General features: G+C 30.2%; 1 protein-coding gene across 5 annotated transcripts in view; it reads right to left on the bottom strand.

Moving 5' to 3' along the window:
* The window catches only part of LOC126738561 (scavenger receptor class B member 1-like), a 210,344-nt gene that overhangs the window by 94,310 nt on the left and 93,371 nt on the right, over positions 1–22,663 (bottom strand). For all 5 annotated transcript variants that reach the window (XM_050443948.1, XM_050443946.1, XM_050443945.1 and 2 more), the window contains exon 2: positions 13,859–13,991. In XM_050443948.1, the coding sequence (XP_050299905.1) occupies positions 13,859–13,976 (118 nt within the window). In that variant the 5' untranslated portion in view covers positions 13,977–13,991. The remainder of the gene's footprint in view (positions 1–13,858; positions 13,992–22,663) is intronic.

Here is a 22,663-nt window from a genome sequence, read left to right as displayed (position 1 = left end):
TGCGGAAAATTTGCGCTAACCTTTGACATCTAACCTTGTCGTGCCACTGGTGTCATTACGGAATGACGGATTAGTTGGTTTTTCGGTGTTTACAATATTGTTACAATAAGCCTATCCACACACATGTGTTCAGTCAAGTAGAGTAAAGAAAGCGCATTATTAGAAGTCCGACAACTTTTTTGATGATATCACAGATTTAACTAGCTAACGCAACAGATACCCATTCGAATAGTAAAATCGCGGGACCCCAAATGTTAGCCGGCTTTTTGAGCGGGCTAACCATCGGCGTTTTACGTCGCCATTGTTGCCAAGTTTGGTGGAAGCCGGCGCCGCGCCGGTCGGTCTCTCCGCTTGTTAGAAGAAAAAAACCTGAGGTATGGGGTTAAAACTACGATATTATTTTAGTTGCAATTTGCCGAGGTATTTGCGTTTTGTTTTGTGTTATAATTGATATACATTATTATACAATTGATTGCGTTTTGTTTTGTAATTAGTTTAAACTTTTGTGTTTAGTGTAAATTTAAGTTTTTTTTTGAGTTTGTATTAAAGTATTGCATAACAATGAATATTATTCCAAAAAAAACCTGCCCGCGCCCGGGTGGTGGTAGATGTGAATATTTTAATTGTGGAAATTCACGAAGAAACTCTACAAGTCGAATGTTTAGGTTTCCAGTTAAAACTAAGGATATTTGTGACCAATGGATAATAAATTGTGGTAAGTATTTTTTAGATTTTAAGAATTAAGCTTCTTTTTCTTGGTTATAATTTAAAATAATAAGGAGGGTGCGTTATTTTTTATCTAAAAATATGCTATTCATGCTTATGGTATGGTGGTCTCATTATAATAGTATCACAGATATAACTAGTATAGGGTAACTATATACAGGGTGACAATTTGAAAACTTTTAATGCGACCCTGTATAAAATTTTGAAAAAATCTTATGCAGGTGAATACTACTCAAAAAGAACTTTAATTTGAGGTACCACAAAAAGGGTGGTTCCATTTAAGATTTTGGGGTTGAGGTGCATGGGGCCCAAGGGGTGCTTCACCTCTTCCTCTTGCCACCAACCTACGAAGCGACAAGATATTTTGTGACAAAAATTCAATGTTAGGCATTTAATAATTATGCCGGTTGGTCAGTGTCTTAAAATTGAAATATCATAAATGGTTAGAGTTCGAATAAATTAGAAAACCATTTCTAATAAGCCTTTAGTGTTTTAATGACTTTTAGGAATTTTAAAATAAATTGAAAATCTGTTAGGCAAAAATATTAAAATTTAAATTTTTTCCTTTGTTTGTTATTTATTTTATTTATTTTAAAATCTACAAAATTAACTATTCATACATATTTACCTAACTGACTACCAGATTTTTAATAAAATTATTAAAATTTTTAAATGTTAACGTTAAGTTCCCTCAGAAGTTAATTTTTTAATGCCTTTAAAGAAATTGCACAGGTCATGAATTCTTAATAATTGATTAAATAAATTATTGTTTATTAAAATTCAATTATTGTTCGAAACTATTTTAAAAAGATTTTGACGATATATATATTTAATATTGACATTTTAATACCGTAAAATTAAATGTAAAAAATATACTGGTTGGACACTTGTATTCTGGGACTTGGGAAATACATGCAAATATTTTAAATGATCAGTCTAAGCACATATTTAACTAACTAAGTTAGATTTTACTTAGCTAGTTAAATCTGTGGTCTAAGGGATGCAGGTAAATAAGTCGGGAATTAAATAAAACAATTTTTGTTAATTACGGTCCTCATTATCAACAAAGTGTGTAATATGAAACAAAAAACTGTAAAAAAATTAATTTTTTTAATTTTAATTTCGCAAATGCTAAACAATTTTTTTTTATATTTAAGGAAATGCTAAATTGGCTGGTATTGGCGATAAAACCTTACGTGCTAAATATTTATGTTAAAACCACTTTAAAAGCGAGGACTTTCGGACAGCTAAACAATTTTACCTGAAGAAAGACGCTGTTCCGAAAAACTATGCAGCTTACACCAGCAGTCCGTTTACCAGCGACTGCGCAGAAGATTTGCAGGTATCAGTTCCAAAGAAAACGTATGCAGAAATGAACAGTTCATTGCTTGACCTTAGCTCGGAGGCTCGCTCGGAGGTTTCTTCCAGGAAAAAAGTAAAATATGATAACGAATTGGAAAATAAGTTTGTCAGTGAAATAACTTCATTACCAGATCATGTTGAGACTCCAACAAAATTAAAATTAAGAAAAAAAATTAGACTTATTACAAAAAAGAATAAAAATTATAAGACAACTATTTTCAGATTACAAAATAAAATAGAAAAATCCAAATTAATGTATTCATCACCGCTACCGCTGTTAACTTTTTTATCACCAGTGGCAAAAACTTTTGTAGGAATGCAGTTAAGAGGTAAAAAACGTGTGATTTGGAATCAAAAAGAAAAAGAATTTTGTTTATCATTTCACTATAAATCTCCATCGGCTTACCTTTTCTTGAGAAAAAAAGGCATAGTATTATCCGCTCTGTCAACTATTCAAACCTGGATTTCACAAAATGATTTTAAAACGGGCATTGACGAAGATATTCAAGTTTTTTTAAAACAAAAAGCTATGGTAATGAAAAAAAATGAAAAAAAATGTCTCATAGCTTTTGATGAAATAAGCATCAAGGAAAATTTAGAATTTAATAAAAAGTTAGATCTAATAGAGGGATTTGAAGACCTAGGACCTTTAGGTAGGACTCAGAAAAAAGCTAATCACGCTCTTGTTTTTTCTATGAGGGGAATATATTTCAATTGGAAATTTCCATTAGCTTACTTTTTTCCCAGAATTCAGTTCGTAAAGAAAACTTACAAAAAATAATTGTATACGTTCTTAGTATTCTAGACACAATTGGATTTTTACCCGTTACTGTAATTTGTGACCAAGGGACGAATAATACGGGGCAATGAAATTGTTAGGTGTCAATACAGATAAACCATACTTTTATGTAAACGGCAAAAAGATAATTGCATTGTATGATGTTCCTCATCTTTTCAAAAGCATCAGGAATAATTGGCAATCAGGAATAAGATTTGAATTATTTAATAAAAATATTTGTTTTGACATAATAGCAAAAATCTATGAAATTGACAAGGCATCTCAATCGGCCAGAATTCTTCCAAAAATAACTGATAAGCATATTAATCCTGATGCGTTTGAAAAGATGTCCTGTAAATTGGCACTACAACTTTTTTCTAATACAATGGCTGCAGCCGTTAAGACGTCTGTCACAAAAGGCTTTATTGATAGGGAAACGGGCACTAATACGGCAGAATTCTTAGAAATTATGAATAATTTATTCGACGCCCTTAATAGCAAAAGATTATTTTCCAAAAATCCTTATAACTGTGGAATAAGTTCGCAAAACACACGGGTTATAGATATTTTGCAAAAAGGAAGACGTGTTTTCGAGTCTCTAATAAAAGTGAGTGAAACTTTAAATAAAAACAAACAAATAAAGAAAATTTCAAAAAGTAGGCCGCCGTGTTTTAAAGGTCTGGTTCAGTCCATAACTGCCATTCAAATTTTGTATGAAGACCAAAAAAAAGAAAATAATCATTTTTTGCTAACAGATTAAATCAGGATTTTTTGGAAAATTTCTTTTCAATTGCTCGGCAACCTGGTGGCTGGAATCTTAATCCTACGGCTAGATCTTTCCGATTATTTTTCAGAATTAAAAGCGTAACGGATTTATTGACCCCTTCAAAAATTTCCAATTGTGAAATTGATTCTGACAAACAATTAATTTTAATTGATTCTTCTAAAAAAAAAGCAAACCCATCAACGAGTTTGGGAACAAATGAAACTCCTGAAATTGAAAATATTGTTGATATACCAAAAAATCAAGTCAAAATGTCCCTTAAGACGAAAACTTCTTTAGAAGAATGTGGCAATTCGTATTACGCCGGGTATCTAGTAAAGAAAGTGCTGGAAAAATTTAATTGTGAAGATTGTGCCCATTCTTTAAAATCAGCTACCTACCTAACCGATCTTTCACAAATATTTCTTTTAAATAAAAATTACAGTGGGCACGAAAACGCGTATTTAGTCAGTCCTTCTACAGAAGTTACCGCAATTGTGGAAAAATCGATGCACATTTTTTCAAATGAGTTTAAAAAAATTAAACAGTTTAATTAAAAATTAGAAGTGGTTAGGACCAGCTGATCAAATTTGCTATAAACATAAAGTTTTTTTTTTAACAAAGCTTGTTTATACTAATCTTTATAAATTTTGTAAATGGACCCGAAAAACTTTGCACAATAAAAAATAAAAAATTAAAAACTTAAAACACGAATAAACTAAAAAATTTAAAAAAAAAAACATCAAATTATAAAATATTAGTTTTTTCTATATAAAAGCAAAATTTTAACTTTTAAAACGATTTTCCGAGTCTATACAGGGTGTCTCATAATCAACATCACAGGCTATAACTCTTATTTTTGAAGATAAAATTAAAAAAAAAAAAAATTATTTAATGTAAGGATCCTACCCAAAATTATTTAAAAAACTACCCCCTTACAAAATCATCCCCTAAAAACCACCCCCAACTTTGTTTTGTTCAATGGCACCCCCACTATTTTTTTATATTTTTAGAATTTTTGTAAAATAACTAATTCAATCGTATAATAAGCATTTTGTGTTAACATCAACTTAAGGAATTTATAAGTTTTAAAAATTAAAGGTTTTTGTGGCAAAAATAGGAACACAAATTTTTTTTAGTGTTTTTTTAAATAAATCAATAAAAACACTTTTGTTTTATTTAATAGAATACCAAGTTAATGTAATATGTCGACTAATAAATGAAAATTGAAATAAAAACAAACTTAGTATTCTTATTTTTGCCACAAAAACCTTTAATTTTCAAAATTGAAAAATTCCTTACGTTGATGTTAACACATAATAATTTTTGTTATGCAATGAAATTAGTTATTTTACAAACATTCTAAAAATTAAAAAAAAATAAGGGGAGAGCCATTAAACAAAACAAAGTTGGAAGTGGTTTCTGGGGGATGATGAAGGTAGTTTTCCCTACAACTAAATATTGAAAATATTTTTTGTATAAATGTTTATCTTTAAAATATTATAGCCTCTGACAATGATTGTGGAACACCCTGTATACATATTTCTTGCCATTTTTTGTTTTATTTAAAAACTTGAATACTTATACTTTATATTTTTTTTAATCCACATTAAAGAATTTTACTAAAGTTTCGACCCCTTTGCCGTTATACATTTTATATTTGTTTAATTAATAAACATTTTTTTAAAGTCGATAAAATTTTTTTTTTATACAAGATACTGATTTTCTTATTTACATTTTTATACTTTTACATAAAAAAATATAAATCATAGAGACTATACCAATAATAATAAATTTTTAACATCACTATTTTATATACGACATAATATTTCTTTTTAAATTTCTAACACTAAATTTGTATATTTTCGAGTAAAATTGTTTTTTTTTTTGCTTATTAATCAGCTTAGAATACTTTATAATAACCACGTTTTAAATCAGTGACTAAGTAAATATGTATTTATTTTTATTTTATTAATTATTATTTTGTAATATAAATATTATGCATACTGTAAGTACATACTATGTCATATTGTAATTAACTGTAAATATTGTACATACTTTATACAAATTAATATACATACATATTTTCATAATTTAAAAGACGAAGTCCTTTTATTTTAGTTACGGTTCTAATTTTACATATTGGCAACAGGGCGCCGCATTTCGAACAATATATTACAGCTTTGGTATCAGTGCTGCTGCGGCGGCCGATTTTTATGAGGTCCAAACTTCGCTATTCGAATGGGTATCTGTTGTGTTAGCTAGTTAAATCTGTGATGATATATAATTATGTTTAGGGATGTTAGACAGAGCATAACTTTTATGGCACTGATTGATGTAGTTCTCGTTGCTTCCGTTGTGCTAAGGCGTGCCATTCTTTGAACATGATCTAGTTTTCGACGAATTGTGATATGATCGACTATATGGCTCCAGAATACCGCTGTACGTTAACATAGCCCTTATGTGGATATTCATAGCTATAATAAGACCTATGCTAACGTACATCGCTATTCTAGAGCCATACAGTCGATTATAGTATCCATACGGGTCTTATTCTAGCTATGATTATCCACATAGCTATCATAAGACCTACGCTAAGCGCAATTCCTCACCTTGGGGGGAGTTATGCTTATGCACGATAATGCATGTTCTCAGATATTGCAAGAAGCGCTAGAGATTCGTTAAAGGAGATCAGGTAATCCATGGCCTGTATAACCTCCTAACTTCCTCTAAAATCTTATAGAGCACATTTAGGATCCGTTAAATAGGCGGGTTTTTAATTAGGGAATAGTGTTCTATATAAGGCTACTGAACTATATACAAAAGCAATGGCTACGAATTTACAAAGACCATCATGCCAAATAGATGTCAAGCTGCTGTTAACAACAGAGGTAATCATACCTTTAATTAACAAAGACTTTCTTTTTCTATGATTGTTTCTTTTTCTATTATTGTTATTTTGTTTGAATTTTCGATATTTTAGTTCTTTAGATTTTCATTTGTCGCGTTGATAATCTTCGTTAAAATGTTCAGTTCATTAGTGCAAAAAAATTAACTTAGCTCTAATAAAAAAGCATTAGAGCTCCTGCTTATTACATGCAATAGGTTTATCAATAGAAACAAGAGCAAATATTATACAATAGGTTTGATAACGAAACAAAAAAATTGTTATATTGATTTTTTCATAAAATTATTAAGAAAAAATCACTATATCTCTATAATAAAGCCACTTTCTGCAAAAATATTCATATCATCGAGACAAAACTTAAATGTATTTTTACAGCTAAATACAATACATCTTAGTTTCTCATAAAATAATATTTTTATTGAAGAGATACTTAATTTCTTAATAAGAATAATTTCATAATAAATTATCAATGTTTCATAAAGATATACTCTAAGTTACAACTACTCTAAATATATTAAAAAAATTAAGTAATTTTTTTTAATTAAAAATTTAAATTATATCTAGAATTTATATTAAATAACTTTTTTAAAAAATTCTTAATATATTACCAAACTCACAAAACTAAAAATTTTCCGCTACAAACGAATTTAAATTTATCGATAGTTATATTCAAACATATCACCTCATCTCTTTATTTGCTCATTAAATACCATAAACTTCTCGTTTTTTAATTTTACTTTCAAACCCATATTTTCGTTTTTATTTTTTTTTTACTCAGACCGTTCTAAAATTTAAATAATCGAAAACCGATGGTCACTGTATCATTATTTAAGGCGACACTCTAAAATAATGGGACTGGTTTATTTTATTATATCAGATACGGCCGTATCAGCTAGGGGAATCCCTTTTGCAGGTCTGACGTCAACCAGCAGGATTTGGTTTGATAAAAAAACGTTTTTATGCCTTTTGATACCTCCACGTTAAAGAGAATGCGGTCTTGGAAACTATTTTCTCGAGGTTTATCGGGTTGATGACCGTAGGCCAAAGTAGTAACCGAGGTTCCTATTTACTTAGTGAGGTAATTACATTTGTAAATAAGTATAGATATCAGTGCCGGCCTAAGCAAATTTGCTAACCTAGTCTAACAAATTAAACATCTGCTGCCCTTTTTATGTTAGAAAGAATCAAAATAGCTTAACCCATTTATATACAGGAAATTTCAAGTTTTATGGAAGGATCTCGGAATCCGTAGGTAATGACGAATTGTATATATTTGCAATAAAGTTGCAAATTTACTTAATTTGATGCCTATTAAAATATTTAAATTTTTGTATCAGTTTAAGAACTTAGATGTTAGTAAAGCCTTTGATAGTATTAGCATTTTTTAAAACCATTGATCCAATAAGTTGAACATGCTCGCATTAACAAGGAAACTTGTAATGATTTTTTAATCTCATCAGCTTTTTTTTATGAAACTAAAATTAATAACATAGTTTTATTAGTTTTTAATATATTTACATTTTTTTTAGCGCCTTTGATACCATCAAGAAATCTATCCATTGTAAAAGTACTAATACTCAGAAAGAAAACAATTAAATTGTGTGATTTTTTGAAATGCATCATTTTTTACTTCTTGCTTAAAGCCTGGCATATAATACTAGTTTAAATGAAATGTTGACAAATCATTTATAGGAACCTAACAAATTTAAATGTGTTCGTAAAAAACAGCAAAAGCTTGAATCCTTACTGGGTACATGGTGTTATTTAGTAAGTATCTGATATTTTACAGAGTAATTATTGAAAGTAAACAGTTCCTTTAGTCTAAAAATGCTTGGTTTTCAAGATACAGAGTGTCAAGGATTTATTTTTCTGCATAATTTTCTAATTAATGTCGATTTCTGAACGAAGATTAGTACCTAGGGATTCTTTGACATGAGATATTTGAATTTGTCCTTAATTTAGCTGTTACTCGTAGATGGTGCTATCTATGCGTCTTTAGAAAATCATATTCAAAAAACTCACTTTTTGTACGACCTTGTATTATATTTTTGCTCAAATAAAAATTTGTAAAAATATTTGTACATGCATATGTTTTGAAAAAATAAAACAATTCTAATAAATAAAAAATGATGAAGTAGGCTAATTAATGCATTTTGTTTATACTGTCGAGTAAAAATTCCAAGTTAATTGGTCAATTTTACCAATGCTGACATGCATTTTATATGCAGACTTGCTTGGAAATGACAACAGGTCAGCCCTATTAAGCCATCCCAACTAACGTAATTTATCAAATATTATTTCTCTACGCTTTATACCAAAGATCAGTCAAATATAAATCTATTGTTTATATGTTGTTGGTGTGCTAGAACGTCCAGGGTGATTATCATCGCCTTTTCTAGGTGAACTAGAGAAGAACTAGATAGTCGACGATGGTTGATTGGAGTGACTTGAATAAACCATCACATTCATTATTTCTCTGCTGTAATGCGTAGAACTGGTACCTGAGATATCTCATACGGGCGATAGAAGATTTATCCCCTATAGTTTTAATATCGAAAATTCAATATTCTTTTTTCATACTCTCCGGGATACTTGTGGAATGTAATCCATTGAATATACTCATATGTTGGGCGCCAAACTTCCATCCACCTTGTCAAATTGAAATTTTTGCCAGAAAAAGGATAAACTATAAAATATTATTCAAAACAAGGTCCAAAAATCTATTTAAATCTGTAGTAGGGTTAACTATGCAAGAAATAGCGTTTTTATGGAGATACGGTTGTTTCGCCTATACTTTCAATACTGAAAATTAAATTTTCTTTTTTCATACTGCTTGGGATATTTGTGAAATATGGTCCATTTAAAATACTCACATGTTGGGCGCCAAAGTTCCACTTATATTTGTCAGAATGAATAATACAGTTTAGATGGGATTTTTGTCAAGAAAATAATTTTTTAAGGTAGTTTTAGCCAATGGTCGATAAGCAACATTGAAATTTAAAAAAAATATGTCTAGACACTTAAAGCCATTTAAATTTTTTCCATTCAATTTTTTCTTTTTCAAACAGGTAAATATGACGTGGCTTGAATAATTATCTATGATAATTCAGGATACTACATTGTTTAAATGACACCAGTGAGGGAAACGTATAACATGCTCGCCGTGTATTTTAAGTGCTCAGATTTTGGCCTCGTCAGAAGTAGTCATTCTTCGATCTTCCGAATTTTGAAAGAATCTTCATCTATATCATATATATCCTTATGCCAAGCTCTATCAGAAAATTATTTTGACAAATGACTATTGTTATTGGCTTAGAGAAATGTGCAACGAATCTCCAGTTCCTCTTTTAAATTTTATGGTCTAATCAAGCTAGTTTCTTTAGTTGCCGTAATGTTAATTTGCATAACATGCATTATTGGCCCCGGGAAACCCCTCGTTTCAGGAATAGACTTACTGGGCCATTTTTTTTTGATAAACATTTAGATGGTGAATTACATGTTAACTTTTTACAAAATACCTTTTCAATACTGTTAGATAATGTTCCCATTGACCTTACTATAAATATGTGGTGGTGTACTACCACAAGTACGTAATTTACTAAGTAGCAGTTACCCAGATCGCTGGATTGGAATGTGTAGTTTTTTTCCATCTCCACCTAGATCACCCGATATTACTGTGTTAGACTATAACTGATTGGAATGAATAAATGACAATATGTATAAATAAAACATGTGCCACACACAATAAGAGAAGATATAGTACAGCGTATTTAAAATACTTCAAATTCGGATTGAGGAATGAAGCAGAATTGAGAACTGTATTTTACAAAATGGTGGACATTTATAAGTTTTTTGTTCTTATTTTTGATTATAACTCGTTGGCCTTTAAGCATGCTTTAAATTTCAAAGAATTATGTTGTTTAAATTATCTCTTTAATATAATAACTTCAGAATTCTTAGAAATTTCGTTATTTTTACATAATTTAAATTAATCTGATGCCTAGATCAACTGCGAAGGAAGGTGCGAAATAAGAGAAATCCAAGTATTATTAATGTCAAGTGACATACTTTAAATGACAAAAGTTCTCATTTTGGTAAAAATTTGAAAAGTAGAAAAAATAGCCGACTGTGGTTTTTAGTTTTTTTTTTTAAAAATTTATTACACTTTTCGATTCTGCTATCAAAATGCTGCCGAGCTGTATGAGAAATGACATCTTTTACCAACTGTGCTTGATTTCACTTGTAGGCAAGCCCATATTAAACAAATTTAATTAAGTGTTTAAAACGTTAAACCCATTTAAACAATTAAACTTTCGCGACCGTACCCTACTTTATTATATTCGATATGCCAATGAATTTTTAACCCAATTGATGGAAAATATTTCACAGTTTATACGTATTTAGAAAAAAAGTTATCTTTAGCTCAGTACTTAAATTACCTGTACCTCTATAGGAATTTTTTGGAAAATATTGACCTTTTTATTGCGCCACCTAGTGGCCAAATTTTTAAATAATTTCTAGCATTTTCTCTCGACCACTTTAATAATATTAAAAAAAATCCAATGACGGAAAATTGACAGATCTCGAGATATAGTTGCAATCCACGCTTAGTGAAACACCCTGTATATTGCAGATTCAGTGAAGTTTTTACAAGTAATAATAGATCCAACCCTGAGTTAAAAAGTGACATTAACTCATTAAATTAAAAATAATGGAACGTTTGTGTAAAAAACTGTGTATGTTTAGCACTTAGCACATGAACAGTCAGTTTGAACTTATATGTATATTATTCTCTTTTAGTTACTTCCTCGAGGTTCTTAAAGTAAAATATTAATCACAAAAAAATAGTATTTAAGCCACGAATTTATTCTTAATTTTTATCTATTATTATTATTAATATTATTATTTTTTATTTTTGAGTTGTAGGCGATAAAAACCAAAAGCAATTGAGTATTCTGTTACATATTATATCTTAACCATTTTTGACTTTTTATTTATTCTTTTCCCAGGCTTAAGTTAATTATCACCCATAAGTCAGGCAGGATGAGACGACCTTGGGTATTTCCAAGGTCGTCTCATCCTAAGTTGTTAAATAGCACAGATTAACTGCCAGTATAATATCAAGGTATCTGACGAAGACGAAATGCGTAAGTCAAGAATGTGGTTTTTCGTGTGGTCTGCATGAAGGTTTAATATGAAGAGAATATGCGATTTTCTTTTTAAATTGAACTGCGATTACCCTAATAATACTTTACTATTGTGCATAACTTATTGAATGATCACTATACATACATGTAATCATTCCATAGCGAGTTCCTTGAAATATATCCTATGCATTACTAAAAAATACACTAATTAATATATCTACCTTATATAATTTACGTAATAGGCGTCCTTGCTTGGATTACTCAACTGAGTCTCAGTTAAGTCTCGATCGAAATACTCAAATTTGTTACTTACTTAGTATACCTAGACAATGTTACCTAATAAATAAATGTCATTTAAACTACTTAAAATAGCATAATATCCAGAGTTGTTACTGAGTATCTAATTTTCTAAAACCTGATCATCAAATTATTTTTCACTATTGTTTTAATGGAGATACATGAAACGTACCTTTATGAATTTTCAGTTTTTATATCTCTAACTATCCCATTCTATTCTTGTAGCTATAAAGGCCTCTTATGCTATATGATTTTTGCAGTTGCCGATATAGGATTCAAAGATGTTTTTTGCAGTAACATTCTTTATTTGCACAGAAAACTCATCTTCTTCTTCTTCAAGTCCCTTTTTTTGATCACCATGACAACTCTGATCTTTTCCTTCTTTCCTAACTCCCTCTTTTAATTTTACCTTTAATTATGATTTCTAGTGGTGAATATATATGTTGGGCCCTTTATCTTCTTCAGCCTGTTAATTAATTTCCATTAATGAATTTAGCGACGCAGTTTTATATTCGTAGTTCCACCAGCCATAATATCCATAACATGCACTGTTAACGCATCTGCAAACCTATTAGATGATGACTTAAAAGCCTTAAATCGTCACACTTAAGGCTTTTCAGCAGTTAATCTTCTAAACTGTATAGCGCAGTTAAAAGGACATAGAATTCTTGTTCTGACATCCAAATTAATGTTTTTGCGAAAAAGAAGATACTGTCTTTCTAGTCGCTAACATCAATAAGCTAAATTAACATACGTTGATATATAGCTGAAAATTTCCTCTTTTGAAAATCCGTGTAAACTTGACAACAGAGAATTGATGAATTTGTTTGTAAACAAAACAACATCCTTGCCCCTTTGCACATGTTTAATTCAAACAAAGCTGTTGTTTATTAGTTTTAGCCTTTCAATATTCTAATGCTTAAAACCTGAGCACCTATTGTAATGGTTTTTTTTGGTTTATTTCTTGTTTCTTGAAATATCAGATTACTAACTGTTTGCTACTTGCACTTTCTGTCATGACGAAATTCTTGCAACATTTTTATCTTTTCTGAAAATGTATCAACAACCCTTACCTAGATTATTTAATTCTGATATATGTATAATTGGTACAATTTCTATGCTATTTATAGAGACTTAAGTATGGTGGATAGCCTTATCACCAATTTGATAAATTTAATATACATCAATTGCAAATTCACATATAGAAGTTGTGGATTAATAGTATTCTAGATCTTAATATAGAAAAGAAGAATACTGGTCCAGCGTTTGATAAATTATCATTTAGTTATTGCTTATTACATTTCAAATACATTTAGTGACATTTAAATTACTGACACAAATAATTCTATAAAAATTTTATAATAATATTTTATATATACTATAAAATATCTTCTACTAGGATAGTAATACTGCATTAGTTTTTTTAGTAAAAATCTTTAATTATTAATGCCTTATTGTAAATTTATTTATTCTGCAGCATTTTTATTAGAGTTTAAAGGTTATTATATACAAGGAAATCCTTATAAAATATTTACGAAGAAACATGATAATATTTATGTATTTTGTTTACTATTGATATCGTTTAATTTTTGGTAAACAATTAATTTAAATAAGAGAATCAAGCAACTGAAATCTAGGGAGATAAAATTAAATCAATAGTTTATTATGAGAAACAAAACAATGATAATTGATAAAATTATTAAGAAATGCGTGTGAAAAAGTAAAATCAATACGATTTTATTATGCGGAACTAAACATAGAAAAATAAATTAAATTAAAATATTTGGTGTAAAAGGTTCTGAAAAATTATTTTTATATAGATTCTTCATGCTCCTATAGTTCAATTTCAATATTAAGCCATAAATAAATAAACTTACCGTGACTAACGTGTTGGGAAATAAGCATCTGCAATGCGATCCCATTTTTGCCATTATCGGATTTTTTTAGGCCCAATGCTTGCTGAGTTATTCTAAAATACTGTTTGTATAAGCCCATCGTATTACGGAAATTCTGTAAAGAGAAATTAGATATTAAAAATCAATTTAAGTTTTAAGAAAATATCGAAATAACTAAACTTTTAAAATAGTTTTAAGTTTTGGATTTTTTTTAATTTGACTCCTTTACCTGTTTAGGAAGAAGTGGGATTTTTTCCGATGCCATAGTTTTACAATATTTATTAAAAATCTTTTGTGCAACGACCCACGCTTTTTGCGCTACTATTGAATTTTACTTCAACTTATCTATTTTTATTGACATACATTAAAATATTTTTAAGAACAGATTTATCTACATAATTATTTACTTATTATATATACCAATATTATATTAGTAGGCATAAGATAATACTAATACATCTTTTATAGCATTAGCAATGTGAAGTTCTAAGGAACTAGTTAATATTGTACAGGGTTTTTCCCCATATATTGACTCCGTTATCTACAGGGACTAAGTGAAAAATAGGCAAAAAAAATTTATACGGAACTTTTGGAATTTCACTTGTTATTTTTAAATTTTATGTTAATTCTTTTCACATGTCACATTTTAAAATTCCTAATAAATGTCAAACAATAAAAATGCACCGCTTACCAATATCTTCAACATTTATTTTTTTTATTAAAGTTTAGAGACCGCCATTTCCAAAAAGGTTTAATTAAAAATAGTTAAACCATGTACATTTGAAATGAGAAAATTCCTCTTTATTTACCTATGAAGTTATATACAAAGTAATCCATAAGAAGAAACTAAGCATCTATCAAAATTTGACATTTCTAAGAGAGACAAAAAATTTGACATTGGCTTCAAAAATTTTAAGTAAAACCCCAAAGGTTTAGTATATTATTTTTTAACTTTTTATATAACCCCAGTAGAGTATAAGGTCAATATGTGGAAAAAATTCCTGTAAAGCATTTTTGTAGTAATAAAAATTGCAAGTTCCTATTTAAAAAGATTGCAGGTCCCCCATTCTCCAAAAACAAATTTAATTTTTTTTTGAAATTTTTAACAAATTTTGTAGATGTTTGTCAAAGTTGTGCTGTATTCGGAAAGTCGTTTATTTCAGCTAAAAACAGGTAATCCCAAAACAGCTGCTACTAACGTAGTGTTGATTCAAGACGAAGAAAAAGAGCTTTTTATTGCCCAACAATATCATCCCGTATCAAATAGCACTGTGTGTGCACCATATTTATAGGCGTTTTTGGAAACTGGCTTACATTAGACTACTTGGAACTGGCCCCTATCGAAGGACCAATGCTCATTATGATCCCTTTATTATCTTACAGAGTCTCTAAGATTGTCATGGTATAACTAACGCCCAGAATACTAATTTAAGCGAACGAACCACTAAACAAACTTGCTAGTCATAGGCCCGTGACAGATCGAGACTCTTAGACGTCATCATATTACGCGACTTTAGTCTGTAAGGAATCAGGAACTTTGGGGTAAAAATAATGACGAAAACTACAAAAACCTTTTATAGAAAGTACCTTTAGTCCTCGAGAAAGCTACTAAGGGGATTCGCTTAAGGCGTAGGCTGAAATTTCTCTAGAGGCAGCCATTAAGTCGTACATCATCCTAAAAAACCCTGTAACTGCTGCCAGGTACATTTATGAAATTTTGACTTTTCTTATATTGATTTATTGGAAAAGTTTTATTTTAATATATGATAACGCCAGACCCTACACCGTGAGAATTGCTCAAGAATACTTAAACGCTGTAGACATTCCAGTCTTGAGGTAGACTAGACAGCCTTAAGTCCATTTGGGCAAAGAGTACGAATTCCAGTTTTTGTTCCTGTAACTTCAAATGCCTAACAATACACTCTTTTAGAGGAATTAAACCTTATTCGCTCAACTGCTACAAGTTCCCATAAGCGTGGAGGAGTTGTTCTTGTTGCAGTTATTAGATCTTTATCTACCAGAAAAATCTAGACTAGCTGTATTGCTTTTGACCATATTTTTATTACCACCTCATAAAGTACTTTTTGGATTAGTATATTTTCTACCAAAATAACCTGCAGTAACTCCTTGGAAGAAGTTACCACTGTTGATGACTATGCTTAAATCATTATATGTGGAGATTTTAATTTACTTAGTATTGCATAGGACAATGACGACTTTGGTATTTTTGTAGAATAATCAGCTCCCCTCTAGTCTGTTGTGTAATTGACTATTTTGAATTTCTTAACCAATTTCAAAAAAATAACATAAAAAATGCGTTTGGCTCTTTGCTTGATCTTGTTTCCTTTGATAACTCTCGATAGAGTGGTTACTTCATGTGATAACTCTCTACTCCCTTGTGATAAATATCATCGTTCGATTATATTGATTTTTAGACCAGCTAAAGACTAAATAATAATTAAATAACTCCACCCTTAAATCTAAGAAATGTTGAAAAAATCTAGGTCTCTTGATTGACTCTAATCTTGGGATTGCTTCACATGTAACTAAGCTAGTTCAACTTTCTTACTGGAAACTGAAGAATCTATAATTATATCATATATATTAATCTATAATATATTATTAATAAAAATATTCTAAATAAAGATAGAAAGCTTCGAATGTGTGACTGGTTTATACTTTCCTCTGTTTCCTACTGTGATGTTCGAATTCAAAGACAAGAAGGCATTGCAAAGGATTCAGAATGCGTGCATTCGCTCTGTATAGAGGGTTAGGAAATATAATCCTGTCAGTGACAAATATTTTGAATATGATGGATGGTTGCGACTGGAAGATAGATTTAAGGTTAACTTGGCATCGCTCGCTTGTAAAATTATGGACAAAAAGCCATTCTATCTGTATAACAAATTTGTTAGAGGAGACGACCTACATGACAACCCCATTTACTCTAGATTTGTCTGTCGCTTACCTAAACATAAGGCAGCTCTATTTCGGAGATTGTTTACCTTCAACTCAATGAAGATTTATAATATTTTCTCATCTATTCAATGTTCGTTAAGTAATGACGGATTCAGAAAATGGATTTAACGCCAACTTCTAGAAACGACTAAATTGTACAAGTTACAAGCTTTTCTTTAGTGTATTTATACTATGATTAATATTATGATTTTTTTTATTCACTCATGTTCACTCATGATTCATTCATCCGAGATACCAGTATCAAATGAGCTCTGTGGGGACCCTTACCATGTTATCGGGCCCGCGGTGACAATCGATGGTGTTGGTTCCTTGAAATTTCCTTACGATTCAGGCTCTATTTACTAATTTAATAGCAACACTTTCTCTGTATATATGTCGAATGAGATCTAGTTCTTCAATGCTTCTTTCCAGGTTTTTTGGTATGACTTCCATAGTCGACGTTATAATAAGTCGACGGTATCGTTCTAACAATATTCATTTGCCATTGCCTCTTTAGTACTTTTAGGTCGCGGTATCTTGAAATCTTTTCTACGTGCTTTTAAACTAAATTGTCAGTATTGGGAATAGCCACTTCGATAAGAGATATTATCTTATGTTGCTTATTTAGTGCTCACAGTTTGATCAGTTAAAATAGTACGATCCCAATAAAGCCTAAGTTTGCATTTTCCAGAATCCTTTCTGGAGCATACTTATAATAAGGACGCTTTTCATTTTGCACAAGTTTCAGTTTTAGAGAGAGTTCTTGATGTATAGTTTTTGCTACCGCATCGGGTCTCTCTTTGTTTTCTGTGAGTGCAAATATTTGGAAACCTCCTGTTACGTGTTGGATTGTCTCAGATGTTTGGCATCCCTATTTACATTGGTCATCTTCAATAGCTGGATCTTTTGCTATGAACTTTAGATAATTACGCGTTGGAACAACTTGATCTTGGATAGAGAGTGAACTCTTTGTTTTAGAAAACATTAATCCTGAGATCAGCCAATAGCTTGACGCACATTTGTCAACATGTTCTTGCATGAGCTCGTTAATATGTCTTCCGTGCATAGGTTTCTGTTTCCAGTTCTGTATATTGTCATATGCTGTTTAATGGTTTACTACATTTTCTTTATTTTTCAGTTTAAGGGGTAAACTCGTCTATTTGGTAAATAGCTGCATGGAGAGATGAATCCACAAACTTTCTAAAAAATAACTTCTTAAGTTATTAATTTTTTGATTCAATTGCTTTTCTGGATCCTCTTCCTTCCTCGCATCGTGAGAGCGCGGTTCTCTTAACCGCACTTCTGGGATGATGGTATTTGTATTTAGTAAGGAGGGTTCTCATTATCCTTTGTAAGTTCGCAATATCCGTTCTACTCAATGTAATTACTCCAAATGAGTAGCCAAACATTGAACTGGCGTATGTGGTAATTGCCTTAGAAAGATTTTTGCTATTAAGTCCAGTACTTTGCACCCCTGTCATTTTTTTTTTAAATTCTATTATAATTTCTTTCATGGTCCGATGGTCGATTCTTTGTGCGTGTTTAACTCTTAAATACTTATAAGTCTCCCAGACTTGCATTGACTGGATCCAGTTTCCATTCTCCTTCTGGAAATTACCTGGATTAATCTTCCCTTTTTGGATATTAAGAGTCCGACACTTGTCTATCCCAAAAAATAAATATTATATATTATTTTCATATTATTGGAATCCTATTGAAATGTGTAATAGGTTGTGCATGAAAAATGAATCAATTACTTATTAAAGATTCTGCTTTTCTAGGGGTGGTTATGTGGAAGAGCGCCTTAGTCCACTGACGCCACCCATTTTTATTAAATTTGTACTTAAGTTAGTTCATCTGTAAATAAAAATAAAGGCACTATTGGATTTATCGAGTAAAATATCCTATGATAACCAAAATAGTGAAAGCACACATCAAATAGCAGACTTTTCTTCAGATCATTTAAGCTCCGTATATGAAAAGCTAATTGCAACATTCCTAACTGCAATATTTAGGGCAATATCGATCCTAATAACTATGATATTACTATGACTGATATTTTTAATTCTATTAGTGATCTTAAGTCAAATTTAGGATCAGGTCCAAATACTCTATGTGTATTATTAAGTAAACAATGTGTTTTATCTACTGTGTTATTTAAACTTTATTTAAATTCTAGTACCTATCCTGATGTTTGGAAATTGACATTTATAACACTTATCTCTAAAAATAGTGATGAGCATGGTAATAAAAATTACGGTCAATTTCAATAGTTCAATTTTATAGTGGCAAAATTTGTAGATTACATCATTTCAAAGAAAATCCCACCTATTTTCTATAATGCTCTATCAATGCTCAACATGATGTTAGTAAGGGTTCCTCTACTAGTACCAACTTGTTCTTATTTGTTGAACTCATGTCTAGCACTTTAGAAAACCGACAATAAGTTGATGTTGCCTTGTTGCATATACAGATTTTTCTAAAGCATTTGATAGGGTTCAACAAAATCTTCTTATTGAGCAAAGTTGCACTTTGCTTCTTTGTTTCAAAAGTTATTTGAGCAATAGAACACAAATTGTAAAGATTAAAAATACCCTCTCAAAAGAAATTTCGGTCAACTCTGGTGTCTGGGGCTCATTTAGGTACTTTACTGTTTGATTTAATAATTGATGGCCTAACAAAAAAAAATTAAATACTATGAATATCTTCTCTACGAGGTAGATTTAAGACTTTATATATATTAATGAATTTAATGATTGCTAAACACAGCTTCTGTTAATATTGTTTGTATGTAATATACCCTTAATAAAAATGTTCTGCGACCTTTTTGCGAGTAATACGTTTCATTTCTCAATAATTTAAGGTTGCTTTGCAATCTATTTGTTTTTTTATTTATGTTTCCTTAATGTTGTATAAGAGATTTTTTTTATAAATGATGATTGTTTTGATGTTTTCTTTGTGTATAATTTATTAGAAAAATACATTTGAAGACATGAAAAGAAGTTTCTATTGAATTAAAGTTTTGTTATTATAGAATTGCTAATTTTTTAATGTTTAAATTTCGTATTGTCATAAAAATTAGGTTAATCACTGACCGAAAAATTTAGTTTATATTTGAGTTAACGTAAAATTTTTCTTATTATAATTTAAATTAGTATTTAATTATTTAAAATACGAAGAATTTAGGTTTCAATTAAACAAAATTAATATATTACATTTGTTTTGCATCCTTAAATAAAACTTCAATTATAGTATACCTTTCAACGTAAAACATTAATTACTTTTCTCGCAACCAAAAAAAAATATCAGATATAAAAAATTAATAGTTCCCGTTTACCGCCATTAACCCCTTATCAAATTTTTAAATATCATTTTTGGTTCGTAGTACGTTCAATTTATTAAATACTTGAAACAGTAAAGAAAAAACAAATTACAACTGTCATTATGGTACACGATCGTATGTCGATTACAGAAATTTAATAAAAATTTCATTTAGTTAGAATTATTGTTGAATGAGCAATCATTTCAAACTAAATCAGATTAATTATGGGTTTGTGTTAATTAGAGTTATAACGTTTCGATGCGGATAGTTTTCTATTACGGCGGCGTATCTGTGTCGAAATAAAGTTGATAAAGATTGTTCTTTACGTTTTTAATTACCTAGTAGAGAATCATTAAAATTACTTAACTGAGTGTAGCAAAATTGGGAAATGGCTTTTGTTTTAGATCATCGCTGTCATTATCTTTTTTTAAGGATTTGTAAGGCTGTTCTAAACATAGAACTCCTAATGCATCCATAGTGTCTTACCGAGGATTACCAGAGGCCAATAGTCTTGGAAAAAGCAATGAGGTACTCTGAGTTGAAAGACTTTATATAGCTGGGTAGATTGTAGGTGTTACCCAAATATTTGAATTGATTTCTTGGTTGTCGGTAATATTCATGGTGTACAGATGATGTCTTAATAAACAACGAACAGGTAAAAGGCCCATGACTAGTCAAATTTTGTTTTTCTTAAGTGCAGTCATCCATTTCCGGCGGGTCCATTTCGTCCAGCAGACTCTTCATTAATAAAACAGCTAGACGTTTGGCTATACCCAATAAAGGTTCGGGGCCTACTAGTAAGGCTATCCGCTTCCTCACTTTCAGTATAGCCTGAGTGATCAGGCACCAGTACGAGTTTCAAGCTTACGTTTTTTAGCCATCATAGCCTTAACGGCATCCATGCCTTTCAAGCAGACTGAGACGACTTACGATGTCCGCAATTTGGGATTTTCTGTCCGCATTTCAATACAGCGAAGACTTTAGCCTAGAAGAAAATAGCGTGGAGTAAGTCTGTATTGCTGGAATATAGGCCCCCATTACAGAACACAGCTATATTGTTCATTCTGCAATGTAGGCCCATTTAAGTCCTGTTTTTTTTCTCCGATATGTGTCGTAAAACCCTTGCAATCCGCCATTTCAGGTGCCATACAGTCACTGCTCATAAGAAAGTCGCTGTATCGCCTGGGACCAGACTTTTGCAATAGATATCAATCGACCTCTCCATCGTTTTTAGCAGAAATCTGGTTTATGGCTAAGATTTTGTCTGTGAAGTTGTTCTACTTTGATTTCGGAATAAATCCTTTTTTTACTTCTCGATATAACTTATAAGGACGTAGCCCTGAGCAAAGGAAATCCTAACTTATTTAAATCATTATCTTTATATACATCATTATTGTCATCACCCTTTTCTCCATATAACATGTCCTTTAACCAGCAATATCAACCATTATCACTCACTTTAAAATAATAAGAATTTATTCCTTAAAAAATTATTTCTTTGTCCTTTTACCTCATTTTCTAAATGCATTTTAGAAAGACTAGCTCGAACAATAAAGAATTTATATGCAAAATCCTGAAGAGGACCTATAGCACCTTATAGATTCAGCTAATTTTCTTTATATTTATTATAATAATTTTAATTGCTTATCAATAAAGCAATAAGCAATTAAAATTATTGCATAACAATAATTATTTTTTTTTAGTAATTTAAATTTATTAACGAAAACCATCTATTTATTTGATTTTTGAGGTTAGAAGATAACATTTTGTTAAATTCAAATTCAAGTAACATTTTAGGTTAGAGAGAATCTGATTCAATTAGAGATGTTTATTGCTAAAATTATGGGAAGGAGAAGGGTTAATTCTATGTCAGCAACTAGAAAAAATTGTAAAGAAAACGGTAAACCTGCCAGATTTTTAGGGTCAAATCCACACTCAAATGGCCAATTTTTTTTTGATCATTAAAAGTTTTCTTTGAGATTAAATTAACGATGATTGTTAATGCAAAAATTAGGATTAAGATTATATTTCTTTGGAAAAAATGAATTTTATTATTTATACTATTACTATAGATTTTCTGATTGGAAGTCAAATATAATAAATTATATTATGTAAATAGGGGATCTTCCTCATCAGTAAGTAGAAATATGTCTAAAGGAATAATCATACTACATCGACAAAATGTCAGTATCAAGCAGCAGCCTCAAATCCAAAGTGATGGATTGATGAAAAATGGTTTAGGGAAAGTCGCATAAGGCAAATTTTTAAGAAAGTTGAACCGATGATTATATGTAAACCATGTAATCCAGTTGGTATAAAGAAAACTGAACCGTATACTCTATCTATAATTGTAAATGGAGCTTCTATATGCTCAAATCCTTGAAGAATTGTAAAATGAAATCCTAAAATAACAGTAATAGCAAGGCTTAAAATAGTTTGGTTATAGTTATTTTCTATAATTGAGTGATGAGACCATGAAATGGTGATTCCTGAGGAAAGAAGAATTA

Source organism: Anthonomus grandis, chromosome 7 (genome assembly GCF_022605725.1).
Source record: "Anthonomus grandis grandis chromosome 7, icAntGran1.3, whole genome shotgun sequence".
NCBI lineage: Eukaryota > Metazoa > Arthropoda > Insecta > Coleoptera > Curculionidae > Anthonomus > Anthonomus grandis.
Note: the sequence above shows the minus strand (reverse complement) of the source record. Positions and strands in the feature narration are given on the sequence as shown.